The sequence below is a fragment of the Tamandua tetradactyla genome, chromosome 4 (genome assembly GCF_023851605.1).
Source record: "Tamandua tetradactyla isolate mTamTet1 chromosome 4, mTamTet1.pri, whole genome shotgun sequence".
Classification (NCBI taxonomy): domain Eukaryota; kingdom Metazoa; phylum Chordata; class Mammalia; order Pilosa; family Myrmecophagidae; genus Tamandua; species Tamandua tetradactyla.
The window spans coordinates 100,246,810-100,259,162 of NC_135330.1; the positions used below are offsets into that span (position 1 = coordinate 100,246,810).

The following is a 12,353-nucleotide window of genomic DNA, read 5'->3' on the forward strand; positions in this document are numbered from 1 at the left end:
ATAATCATGAAATTGAGGTTGTATTTTATAATGACTATCACCTATGAATCAATAAATATGACATACAAGGTAAGTACTATGCAATAAGAATTTTTAAACCACTTTTTGCACATTTCCTGACTTTTCATTTACAAATAGTGGTAATAATTCCAAAATTATGTGGTGGTTAACAATTCCAAAATAATGTTTAATAACAGTGAAGATCAGGACAAATTTTAGTCAATTATTCTCATATATTAAGGACAGTTATTTCTCATTATAATAATAAACATATGCCTCTACATTAATATATCTAAGCCAAACTACAGCCAAAGGGATAAACCATTGCAAATGTAAAATTACTGATTAAATACCTAAATGCATTTGCAATAATAATTCCTAAAATATCTCATATTCCAAGTACTACAGGAAATATTAACTAGCTAAATTAATCCTTATAACACCTTGTAATGAAAAGGGTGAAAGGAGTCTCCAAGAAATACTTTTCTTTAAAAAATGACTAAATTGAAAACATTACTCTAGAGTTGCTAGTATGAGTAGGTACTTTTCAGATCCCAACAGTGCTATAATCAAATAAATTAGTTTTAAGCAAAATTGGAAAAGATAGAACGAAACTTTCAAAATCATGTATCTAATCCCTACTGATTTAAGAAATGATAAGTGTACCAAAAATGCAAATAATCAATAGGGAGCATGAAATACTTTCAAATATTCCATTAAAAAGTTATGAGGGAATCTTATACACGCGATTAGAATTTTACTTTCCATCTTGATTGGGATGGTGGTTTCACAAACACACAAAACTGTCAAAACTCATTGATTTGTATATTTTAAATGGATGCAGTTTACCATTTTATGTAAATAGGAAGGAGGAAGAGAGGGAGGGAAAGAAGTCAGGAGGGAGGTCCATTCAACTGCAGGGGGAAAAAAGTAGGATGGAGGTGGGCAGGGCACAGAGAATATGAATGACTAAATAAAAGAAGTTACTTTGACTTGATTTAAAATACTTACAAACTGTTTTGAAAATAGCAGGAAAGATAAAAAATACCTCCATATTAAAAATAGCTGTGAAAACCCTCAAAGGATACTAGTGGAAAGACAACCTACAGAATGGGAGAAAATATTTGGAAACCACATATCTGATAAGCATTTAATATCCAGAATATATAAAGAACTTCTGTTACTCAACCACAAAAGCACAACCCAACTGAAAAATGGGCAAAGAACTCAAATATACATTTCTCCACAAAAAGATACAAAAATAGCCAACAGCACATGAAACATGAAAAGATGGTCAGCATTATTAACCATTAAAAAAAAGAAAATCAAACCACAATGAGTATCATTTCTCACCCACTAGCATGACTATTAAGAAAATAACAAGTCTTGGTGATGATGTGGAGAAACTGGAACTTTTGTGGATTCTTGTCGGGAATGTAAAATGTCACAACTGCTGTGGAAAATAGTTTGGCAGCTCCTCAAAAAGCAAAACAAATCAGTTAGACATTGCTACCTATCATAACCTGCCAAACCCCAACCAGGACCATTCCAGCCAATCCTAAAGAACACCTAGGGCAATATATAAGGTTCCACAAGTTACTAGTGTAACTTTCCAGAAACCTACAACCTCCAGATGGGTCCCTGGACCAGGTAAGTAGTGAAATCTAGAGGGCCCAGCCTCTACAGAACATCAGATAGTTCCATCTCCCTACCCCACATTAATGACAGACCCTTCCAACATGAAAAAGTTAGAATGGCCATAGATCAAAGACCTCTAATGAGAGGGACAGAAAGATCAAAGGTAATGGTGGAGCTATACAAAGAAGATAGGATTTAACAAATAAGTATGACTGTTGAACCATTAAACTGATACCTCTTTTAGTCTCCAGCATCCTAGAGTAGCTACAAGTAAAAACCTAAAATTGTAGAATTATAACCCATGCCAAACTCTGAAATATGTTCTACAACTAATTGTGGTGCTGTACTTTGCAATTTATTGCTTTTTATATATATGCTATTTTTCACAAAAAAGAAGAAGTCAATCGTGATGATAAAAAATTTTTTATACCTTCTAACCTCCTATATTCTGGAGTAGCTAGAAGAAATCTGAGAGGATCATATAGTAGCCTGTGACAAACTCTGGGATCTGTCCTGTAACTACTTCTTGAAGAATGCTTTGAAAACTATTGTATATATATTATATTATACAATAATATAGTTAAAAAAAAAAAAAGCAAAACAAAGAATTACCATATGACCCAGAAATTCCACTCCTAGGTATATACTTAAAAGAACTGAGCAGGTGCACAGGTGGTTCAGTGGTAGAACGCTCGCCTTCCATGTGGGAGACCTGGGTTCGATTCCAGGACCATGCCACACACACTCCCCCAAAAAAAAGAACTGAGAGCAGGAACTCAAACAGACTCTTGGATACCAGCGTTCACAGCATTATTCATAATAGCCAAAGATGGAAGCAAAAATGCAAATGTCTATCAACAGATGAATGGGTAAAGAAAACGTGGTATAAACAGACAATGTAGTATTATTCAGCCATATGAAAGAAATTACAAGATACTGCAACATGAAGAACCTTGAAACATTAAGTCAGATGTAAAAAAGCAAATATTACATATCTTTTATATGAGATATCTAGAATAAGCAAATTCATAAAGATAGTAAATTAGAGGTTTTGAGGGCTTGGTGGGAAAAATAAGGGGGAATCATTGCTTAACAGACACAAACTATCTGTTCAGAATGAGGAAAAAGTTTTGGTAACGGATGTTGGTGAAGGTAGAACAAAACGGTAAATGTAATCAATGTCACTAAATTGTCGGTTAAAATGACAAATTTTATGTTATATACATGCTACCACAATAAAAAATTAAAAACATTTTTTAACTATTAAAAAAGTTTTTTAATTTTAAATTTAAATTATATTAAGAAAGAAATGCAAGTGTACAATATAGAAAGCATTATAGAGTATACTTTGAGAAAAGGCATTAAGTCATGGAACTTAGAAGAGAGGAAAAGGAAATGAAAGAACAATAAGACTATCAGTCATTAAGCAACAAAATCAGTATGTGCAAACAATTTCAAATGGCAATAATAAATAATTAGGGAAGATTATATGATTATTTAAGTATTATAAAATCAGAAAATTAACAAAGATCTAAGATATTACTAAGAATATTAAGATTTAGACAAGACTAAGAAAGCTAAAACTTTAGAGAAATAGGAGAATGGGCAGTCCTCCTGATGGGTCACAGAAGAGTCAGAGGCTCCCTCTGTGGGATATGCACAGATTAACAAAGATTCTCTCTAGAATAATTGTAGCTATTGACAGTTCCCAAGGATCTTTGAAGTATACATTCGAAATAAAAATGACCCTTAAAGTAAACCTGTTCTATGAACTATTCCAAAATCACATGAATGAGAGTAATTAGGTCAAATGTTAATTCTGCAGCTAAACGAGAGATTTAGGACTGATTTAATAAACAGACCTAATGTATACATCTTTTCCTGGGATCATTTTAGGTTGACCATGAATCAGAATTAAACTGGGTCTTTCTCAGGTTTGGACTGGTTTCTAAGGCTCTCTTCTAAGGACTGCATTCCTGCTAGGACATTAAAGGATTGAAAGGTTTATCAAAATTCCACACAGTTTAGCTCCACGCTACTAGACAAAATACAATAGCTTCTGGATTTAACTGAATACTAGTGGACCATGACCCAAAGAAAAACAAAGACAGCTATAGTTTTTTTTAAAAAGCATAATATTTATACTGAAATTTACTACAGGGCATAAAGTGCTAGATAAATTTTGTAGACCTAACAAATTTTGAGAGCTGACTTTGGTGCACTACGTTGAAATCTAGCCACTATACAATACCTGTAGGCGACTTGTCATATCTTGACAACAGCTGCTCATTGCCTGAATATCTTCATTTATGCTTTCAAGTTCCTAAAAAGAAGGGATAGAATATTAAACATTCTACAGATTTTTAAAGAAATTTCTCTTCTGGCGAAGTTCTCATTTTGGCCCAATGATTTCTTTTTTTCTGTCAGACCTTAACAACAGATCTCAAATTTAAGAACTTAAGTGACTAAAAAGAATAAAATCTAGTGTTAGAAAAAATGTGAAGAAACTAGTGCATTTTTTCAGAATGTGTCAATAGGGAAACAGCAAATGCATTAAGTATAGAAATACCTCTTCATTTGGGAATTCTAATACTAAGAATTTAACCTAAGGAATTAATCAGATACGTGTGCGACAATATACACAAGGATGATCAACACAGAATCGCCTATAGTAGATGAAAAATATAAAATATTTCCAACCAATGGAAATCTTTCCATACATTAACAATGACATTTTATTGGCACGCAAAGATGTCTGCATAAGGTAAAAATGTTATAAAACAGATATATATCCCCATTTTACAAAAAAAATATATATATATATACCTACATACAGAAAAACAGAGATGCATATACAGAAAAAATATTGAAAATGGTTATTTCTGGGTGGGATCATATGTAATTTTTTAAATTTCCAACCTTATTACCCTTTATACATATGAATTATGATTTTAATAAAAACAAGCAAGTTATAAAACACAGAAAATTTAACAACAGTGCTACTTCCTGTCTTGTTAAAAATCATCACATATTTAGATCACGTCAAAAATCTGGTAATTTTCTAACATTCTCTCCCTATGTGCCTCTGGCCCCTCCACACATGCAGAAATCGCAGTGTCACTGAATCCCATCATTTATACCTCCTTAACATGCACATCTTCTCTATTTCTTTTTCACTACCCCAACAGCCACTGCTTTAGTTCAGGTGACTATTGTCTCTCGTATGGATTGACAAGACATTCTCCCAACAGATCTCGCAGGCTCTAGACCAATTTCTCAATACCAAAAGATGATCGTAGCACAGAATCAGATGTAGCTTCAAACTGCACTATTATCCTCTCTGACCCAATTCAACTCCGCGGCACACAACAGAAAACTACCCAGGAAGGGGTTTAGCGGTACACAGGGTCTCACTGCAGTCCCTGCCCGGGACTTGAGGAAGGGACAGGGCCTGTGGAGCTGCTGTAAACAACCAGAGCCACAGCACAAGAAGCATAACACGGCATACCCCAGTTATAAAGTTACCTGTGACCAAACCAAAGCCAACCTAAATTCTACAAGAATTTTTCCTTCGCTCTACAATGTACTTGTTTCATAAAGCCATAGTACCAGATATTTACCGTAAATAGGACCTAAGTCAAATCACTAAATTAAGTCCTAAAAGACTTGGCAGGCTTTCAAAATATCATTTAAAATTAGCAAGAGCAGACACCTAAAGCAAACCAATCTCACCATTCCCTTACACCTCACTGTATGATCTGGTGAGACTAGCATCATATCCCTTAGTCACTGGGTAAGAACAACTACTCCAAACATCTACTTCACATCCTTGAAAATGCTTACAAATTCTTCATTGATAGCTAAACTTCGGGGTTATTAACTGAATATTTCTATAAAGAGAAGTTCCCCATCATCAATCATTTGTAGCTTAGAGGAATCACTAGCACAAAAGAGACAGGATGCTTGATTGATTCCTTCCTTTTATTTACCACTTTTCAAACTAGTAAGTCAGTTTCCCAAAGATAATCACTGAGGGTTCTGCTATTTGTCAATATCATAAATTCATGGACTTCAACATACTTGATTTGCCTCAGTCCACTGCAGTCACCCTTATCGATGCTCACACTGTCCTACCTTTGGCCAAGGGAAGACTCTCCAAGTTAGCTCAAGTCCCTCAGACAGTGTCCTTGCTACCTGGCAGTGTTCCTTTCAGTGAGAAATGGTGTTTACAGATCCAATCTGGACACGCCACGTGCTACTGTCTTCCTTTGTCTTTATGCACACTACCAACTTTCCTTTCAAACTTCCAGTAGATACCTGACTTAGCGAAGCCCTATGAAAATGTTTAAAATATTTTTATCAAGCACTCAATGAAACCACATATAACGCTTTCATGCATCTCACATAGAACTATGTTGATATTATATCATTCAAACCTGAGTAAAACATTGTTTTTTTTCATTCAAGTAACTGATCCTAATTAGTCTGAACATTTCATAATTTAGGACCTGGTAAAATAACTCAATCTTAATTACTCTCCAGTTGAGAAGCTGTATTGAATATTTATTCAATCAGGGGCTATTTCTATTGGAAAACCAATCACAGAAGACAAATTTGTTATAAAAAAAAAAAAAGAAAAGCTAAAATCCCCGAGAGTCTCCTAGAACAAATGTTACAACATTAGTTGAGGTCACAGTTTAAGAAATCACACTAATCTAAATAAACTCTCAGAAGCAGCAATACTAGTTACATTTTCTACCTGAGCATGGTACATGAATAGCAAACATAACCTAATTCATAAAACTAACACTGTGCTGGTTTGAGTCTGTTATGCACTCCAGAACAGCCCGTGCTCTTCTAATCCATTCTCGTGGGGGCAGACCTTTTGAGGATGGGACCTTTTGGTTAATGCTGTTTCCACTGAGATGTGACCACCCAACACGGTGGGTCTTAAACCCCTTGCTGTTGTCCTTTACGAGAGATAGACAGAAACACCAGGACAGAGGATTTAGAGAGACAAAGCCCAGAGATATGAAGAAAGGACCCACAGGTACTGAGAGAGCCACTGACACCAGAGGCTAAATCCAGGAGAGAAGGGCCAGCTGACATCACCATGTGCCTTCCCTGTGACAGAGGGACCCCAGATGCCAGCAGCCTTTCCTCAGGGAAAGTGTCTTCCTCTTGATGCCTTAACTGGGACATTTTCATGGCCTTACAACTGTAGCTTGTAACTTAATAAATCCCCAATGTTAAAAACCAACCCATTTCTGCTATACTGTATTCCAGCAACTTCAGCAAACTGAAATAAATGCTTTGCACAGTGCCAGGCATACAGTAAAGTTCTCAACAGATGTTAAATGAAAAGAATTCACATACTTCCTTCACGTCCTTGAAAATGTTTACAAATTCTTCATTGATAGCTAAACTTCGGCGTTCAATATCTCCACGTAAATTTCTTCGAGTCCGCAAACTATTTTCAAAAAAAAAGCTTGAAAGTGCCTTGAGAGCTTCCAACATCTCCTAAACAATACGTAATAGAAGAAGTTAGTTTCCATCTAGAAAAGTTTTGAAGCAATTTTTAAATGTGTTACTTTTCAAGTCAAAATTAAATTAAATAGTTTTCAAATAATTTGTATTTTTTATACAATCCAGAAAATACTGGAAGACCTTCACATTACTTAACAATAAGCTTAGTACTGAAACATACTAAAGATACACTTTCTTGTGTACAATGGCATACACACACAAACACACGTTATTTCACTGCAGAATTGTTTGGAGTTACAAATGATATGAAACAATCTGAATGTTCAAAAGGGACTGGTTAAATAAATTATGGCATAGCCACTAAAAAAGAAATAAAAAGGAGGCTGAACAAGAACAAACGTTTTACACTAATACAAGGAGTGAACAATAGAGTGGTACAAGGGAACAGATACATCTACTGCAGATCATGAACTATAATTAGCAGTAATATCTTAATATTCTTTCATCACAATAACAAACGTACCACACCAACACTAGGGGTCAACAACAGGGGGTAAGGATGTGGGGATGAGAAGATGGTCCTGGACCACCCAGGTGGGAGCAGGGTCACCACAGTGCTCCTTAAAGAGGGAGGCAGGAGGGTCAGAGAAGACGGTGTGGCAACAGAAGCAGAGCAGAGAGGAGGGCCGCAAGCCACAGGAAGGCCAGAACCAGACTCTCCCCTGGAGCTCCCAGCAGGAGGCGGCCCTGCCCACACCTTGAACTTACCCCCTGGGATCAACTCTGGACCTCTGACCGTCAGAGAATAAAATCGTGGCAATCTGTTGCCAAGCAATAGTAGAGAGGCTGCAGGATGGGGTGTGAGCTGAGGACTTCAGTTCTCTTCAAAGTGACTTACGAGGGTAGGAAGGGCCCAGCACAGAGGCTGAGCAGTGGGGTCAGGGAACCTAAGGTGGCAGAGAGGCATCACGGCCCAGGAACAGGGAGCCCGGAGAGGAGCAGGAGGTTGGCCATGGGACTCACCCGTGGATTCAGGTAGAGAAGTGATGTAAAACGCATCATATGCAACGCAGTTCATTCCAACTCAGTGAGGAGAGCGGGTGGTAGAGGAGGGGGAGGGCAATCATGCATGTGAGATGTGACACGGGCTTACACCACTATAGAACTGGGACTGATGTAAAGAAGATATTCCAAAAAGAGTTTTTCAAGGTAGAGCCAGATTTGTTAATGGGCTGGATGTGGGGTCTGAAAAACTGAGGAATCAAAAGTTACCCCTACGATTCTACTCGAGTAGGTAAGGGGCAATGCCCTTCTAACAGTGGGGAGGGAACCAGCTTGGGGAAAAACCAAGAGTTCTTACGGCCAAGTTAAACTCTGTGACATCAATAAGATACCTACTTGGGGGTAACACCCAGACAACTGACTCTACAAATCTGGAGATCAGTAGAGAGGCCAGGAACAAGGTTATAGCTTTGAGAGTCATTGCACGCTCTGCTATTTAAAGCCATGGAATTAAAAAGAGGTCTGCTATAAAGAGAATATCAATACAGGAAGGGGCAGAGGACCAATCTTGGGATATCCCAATAATACCTGAATCCTACAAACAGAAATGCCTACACCTGAACTAACAACAAGTCTAACAGGTTTACCATTTCATGTTTCTGTCATGATGTTACTTTGAACTACTGGCTAGACTGACAAAAATACTAAATCTGTATAAAGTCATGAGAGAGCAAAAGTATTTTTACATCTACAAACATTTACTGAACGAAAAAATAGCTAAATCAAAGCGATTTCTTTTTACTACAGCCTTGAAGTGTCCTAGGGTCTGGTTCAAAAGAAACGGCCAACTAGCAAGGAGCAGCAGACACCTCTTCTAAGACCCTAGGAAACAGTTAAAGGAGTGCGGTAGCAGAGCAAGCACTCCATCAGGAACAAGGCCACTGAAAAGCAGAGCTGGCCCACACTCCCAGCGAGGGTCCTGGCCCCAGCTCTGGGGGAGGCAGCGCACACCTCCTGCATAGTGGGAGGAGACGCCTGGCCCAGTCTGCCTGGTGGTGCCCGAGGGCCTCACAGTCCAGAAGAGGGACAAAGAAATGAAGGAAATCAGGACAAAGGCAGATGAACATAAACTGAGCATCCACAGAGGGATGGAAATTAGGAAAAGGAACCAAGCAAAGCTGAAGACTAACACAGGGCTTGGGGCAGGGGAGAGGGTGCTGGGTTTGTCTGGGGAGATCGGAGAGCTCAGCAATGGCTGCAGGGAAGGGGATCACAGAGTGGTACCCTCTGAACGTGTGCCTGGGAGGGCTGGAGAAGGACAGACACGTTACCTATCTATGTTCCCACCACCAACAGCTAGAGACAACGACAGTCTAAGACACGCTTTCCTGGGGGAAGCCGGCAAAGGAGGGAAGGGCTCCCGGGGACAGGACCCGGCACGGGACGCAGCAGGAACACACACTAAGCTCCGAGGCTGACGAGCACCCTAAGGGCTCCGCGTGAACACCTCGCTCTGGGGAAGCGCACAAGGTGGTGCCCGGTGGCCGAGAGGCGCGACCATCCAACCCGCGCTGCGTTCTGAAAACGGACTCAAAGATACCGGGGACAGACGGACGGAGCGGTGCGGCGGGCGCCGGACACGTCAGCCGGCGGGCGTGGGCACCCGGGCACGGCTACGCCGCGGGGTCACTCAGGCCACCGCAGCCCTCGCGGGGCCGGGGGTCGTCTCGGGCCTGTCCGCACCCCCACCTCACGACGCCCCGTCTCCCGCCCACAAGTCAGACGCGGCCTATTCCACACTTGACCTACAAACCTTCCGGATTCCTTTCCCTCCTCTCTGCTCCAAGGCACGGGGGATGGAGCCCCCAAGAGAGAGCAGGGGGCGGCCAGGGGGAAGGATCAGCGAGGGGGGACCAGTCGGGCGGCGGGCAGCCGGGGCCGGCGAACCATGGGCGGCTGAGGCGGGAAACCCGAGCCAGGGACCCCTGCCCTCCACTTCTCGCACCCCGGCCGCCCCCCGCAGACCCCGACCGCCCCCCGCTTTTCGCACCCCGGCCGCACCTGGTCATGGTCCAGCCGCGTCTCCAGAACTTTCTGGAGCTTCCGCGACAGCGGGTTATGGACCTGCGCCGAGCTCGCGGCCCCGCTACCCAGCGTGTTGGCAACCCCGGACGCCGGCAGGGCCGCTAGCTCCCCGCTGCCGTCGGCCATGGCGCCCCGTACCCCGAACCCCGCCGCCACCTCAGCGGGGCGCAGAGACCGGTGCCCGACCCCCAGGCTACTGCGCGTGCGCGCGAGATAACGCGCAGAGACTCGTTTACTGCGCATGCGCCCGGCTCTCGTCGGGCGCCGGCTCCCGGAAGCGCGAGCGCGGGGCGTGGCGAGAGACGGAAGTGAGTGCGGGAACGAGGCGGAACTTCCGGGGCTCGAAAGCCGATTAGTGTGGAACTGGGGGTGGAATACCTCGGAACCCTGAGTCTGGACGCTCTGCGCTGAAGTGATGTATATAAAACGCACTGAGCCTTTTGCCTAGCATATACACGTAGTAAAAGTTGATTCTAATTAAGTTGGTTAGAAATTTATTTTTCCTGGGCGGCGTTGTCTTCACTTCCAAATCTTTTGAGACGCAAGGTTTAATTTAAGTCCCATTTATCTTTTGTAATGTATGTCTTTGGGGGCCACAGCGTTGAAATCACTGCCTAGCCGAAGGTCACGAAGTTTTATACCTGTGCTTTCTTCTGAGTGTTAGTTTTAGCACTCACATTTAAGCTTTTTAAGTTAATATCTGTGTATGCAGTGAAGCAGGGTCTAGCTTCCCTCTTCTGCATGTCTATAACCATTTGTTGAAGGTCCAGTTGTGGAAAACTGAGCACAGCTGTAGCAGTTCTGTCTGTGTGCTCAGTTCTGTTCCATTAACCCATACGTCTATCTTTATGTTAATACCACGCATGTCTCTGTTACTGAAGCTTTGTGGTTTATTTTGAAATTGGGAAGTTTGAGTTCTTCAACTTTGTTCATTTTCCTGATTGTTGTGTTTCCATATAAATTTTAGGGTCTACTTGTCAATTCCTTAAAAAAGCAAGTACAGGCTTTGATAGGCATTTTTTTTTAATCACATAGTACTTTTCCCTTTTATTCCTGCAATCTGTTGAATTACATTGTTTTTTTAATGTTAAACCAACCTTTTCATTCTGATGAACCTCGTAGCAGAAATACTAAAATGAAAATGAAGTTAGTAAACTGAATCTACCTGCTGTAACCATGCTAATTCAGTCTTACCCTGGAGGTTCTCACCAGAACATCAAGACAAGAGAAAAGGAATCTGGATCAGAAAAGAAGTAAAACTATTATCTGCAGATGACAAGATTTTACATATCGAAAGTGATAAGGAATCCACTAAAAAAAAATGATTAAAACAAATAGATTCAGGAAGGTTGCAGAATACCAGGTAAATATATAGTATATAAAAATATAGTGTATTTCTATGCCCTAACAATGGATAATCTGAAAATGGAATTAAGGAAAAAATTCTTGTAGCACCAAAAAATAAAATACTTAGAAATAAACTTAACAAAATTAGTGAAAGGCTTGTACAGTGAAAACTACAAATCATTGACGTTAAAGAGTCTAAATAAATGGAAAGCCATTCCATGTTCATCTGTTAGAACACTTAATGCTGTTAAGATGGCTTGCAAGTATGTTTTTTAAATGTAGCAGAACTTGGTCAGGACTCGGTACCAAGTCTGTGGGAAAGAAGCTGACTCTCTCCAGGTTCTAAATACTAATATGTCATGAGATATAGAAAAAAGAACAAGGGTTATATGATATTTTGAAGTGATAGAAATTTTCTAATCATAGTCATGTCATTACCAAAGATATTAACAGGTTATTGTTATGACCCACTTTTGTTTATTTGTACAATTTGCAATTGTAAAAAAGGGAACAATGATTTGTGAATTGGAATTTCAAGGGTAATAAACTGAAATTGCATGGTACTGACACAAGGACAGACATATAGAACAGTGTTATAGAATTTAGAATTCAGAAATCAATCCTAACATTTATGGCCAACTGAATTTTGAAAAGGGTGCTGTGCTAGTTTGAAAGTTTTGTGTACCCCATGTCCTGATTCAATATTATAGGGTGGATGCTTCAGAATCTTGAAAGTGTAGCTCTGGCATATGGGAGCTGCAAGTTTAGAATGACCTCCATGCTACACTATGGCT

General features: G+C 40.3%; 1 protein-coding gene across 2 annotated transcripts in view; it reads right to left on the reverse strand.

Moving 5' to 3' along the window:
- The window catches only part of COG6 (component of oligomeric golgi complex 6), an 84,758-nt gene extending 74,335 nt beyond the window's left edge, over nt 1-10,423 (reverse strand). The window contains exons 1-3 of one of the 2 annotated variants that reach the window (XM_077158031.1): nt 10,189-10,423; nt 7,015-7,158; nt 3,890-3,961 (exon numbers count right to left, since the gene is read on the reverse strand). In XM_077158031.1, coding sequence (XP_077014146.1) covers nt 3,890-3,961; nt 7,015-7,158; nt 10,189-10,338 — 366 coding nt within the window. In that variant the 5' untranslated portion in view covers nt 10,339-10,423. The remainder of the gene's footprint in view (nt 1-3,889; nt 3,962-7,014; nt 7,159-10,188) is intronic. The other variant, XM_077158030.1, reaches the window with a different exon arrangement.
- Nucleotides 10,424-12,353: the final 1,930 nt, after the last annotated feature.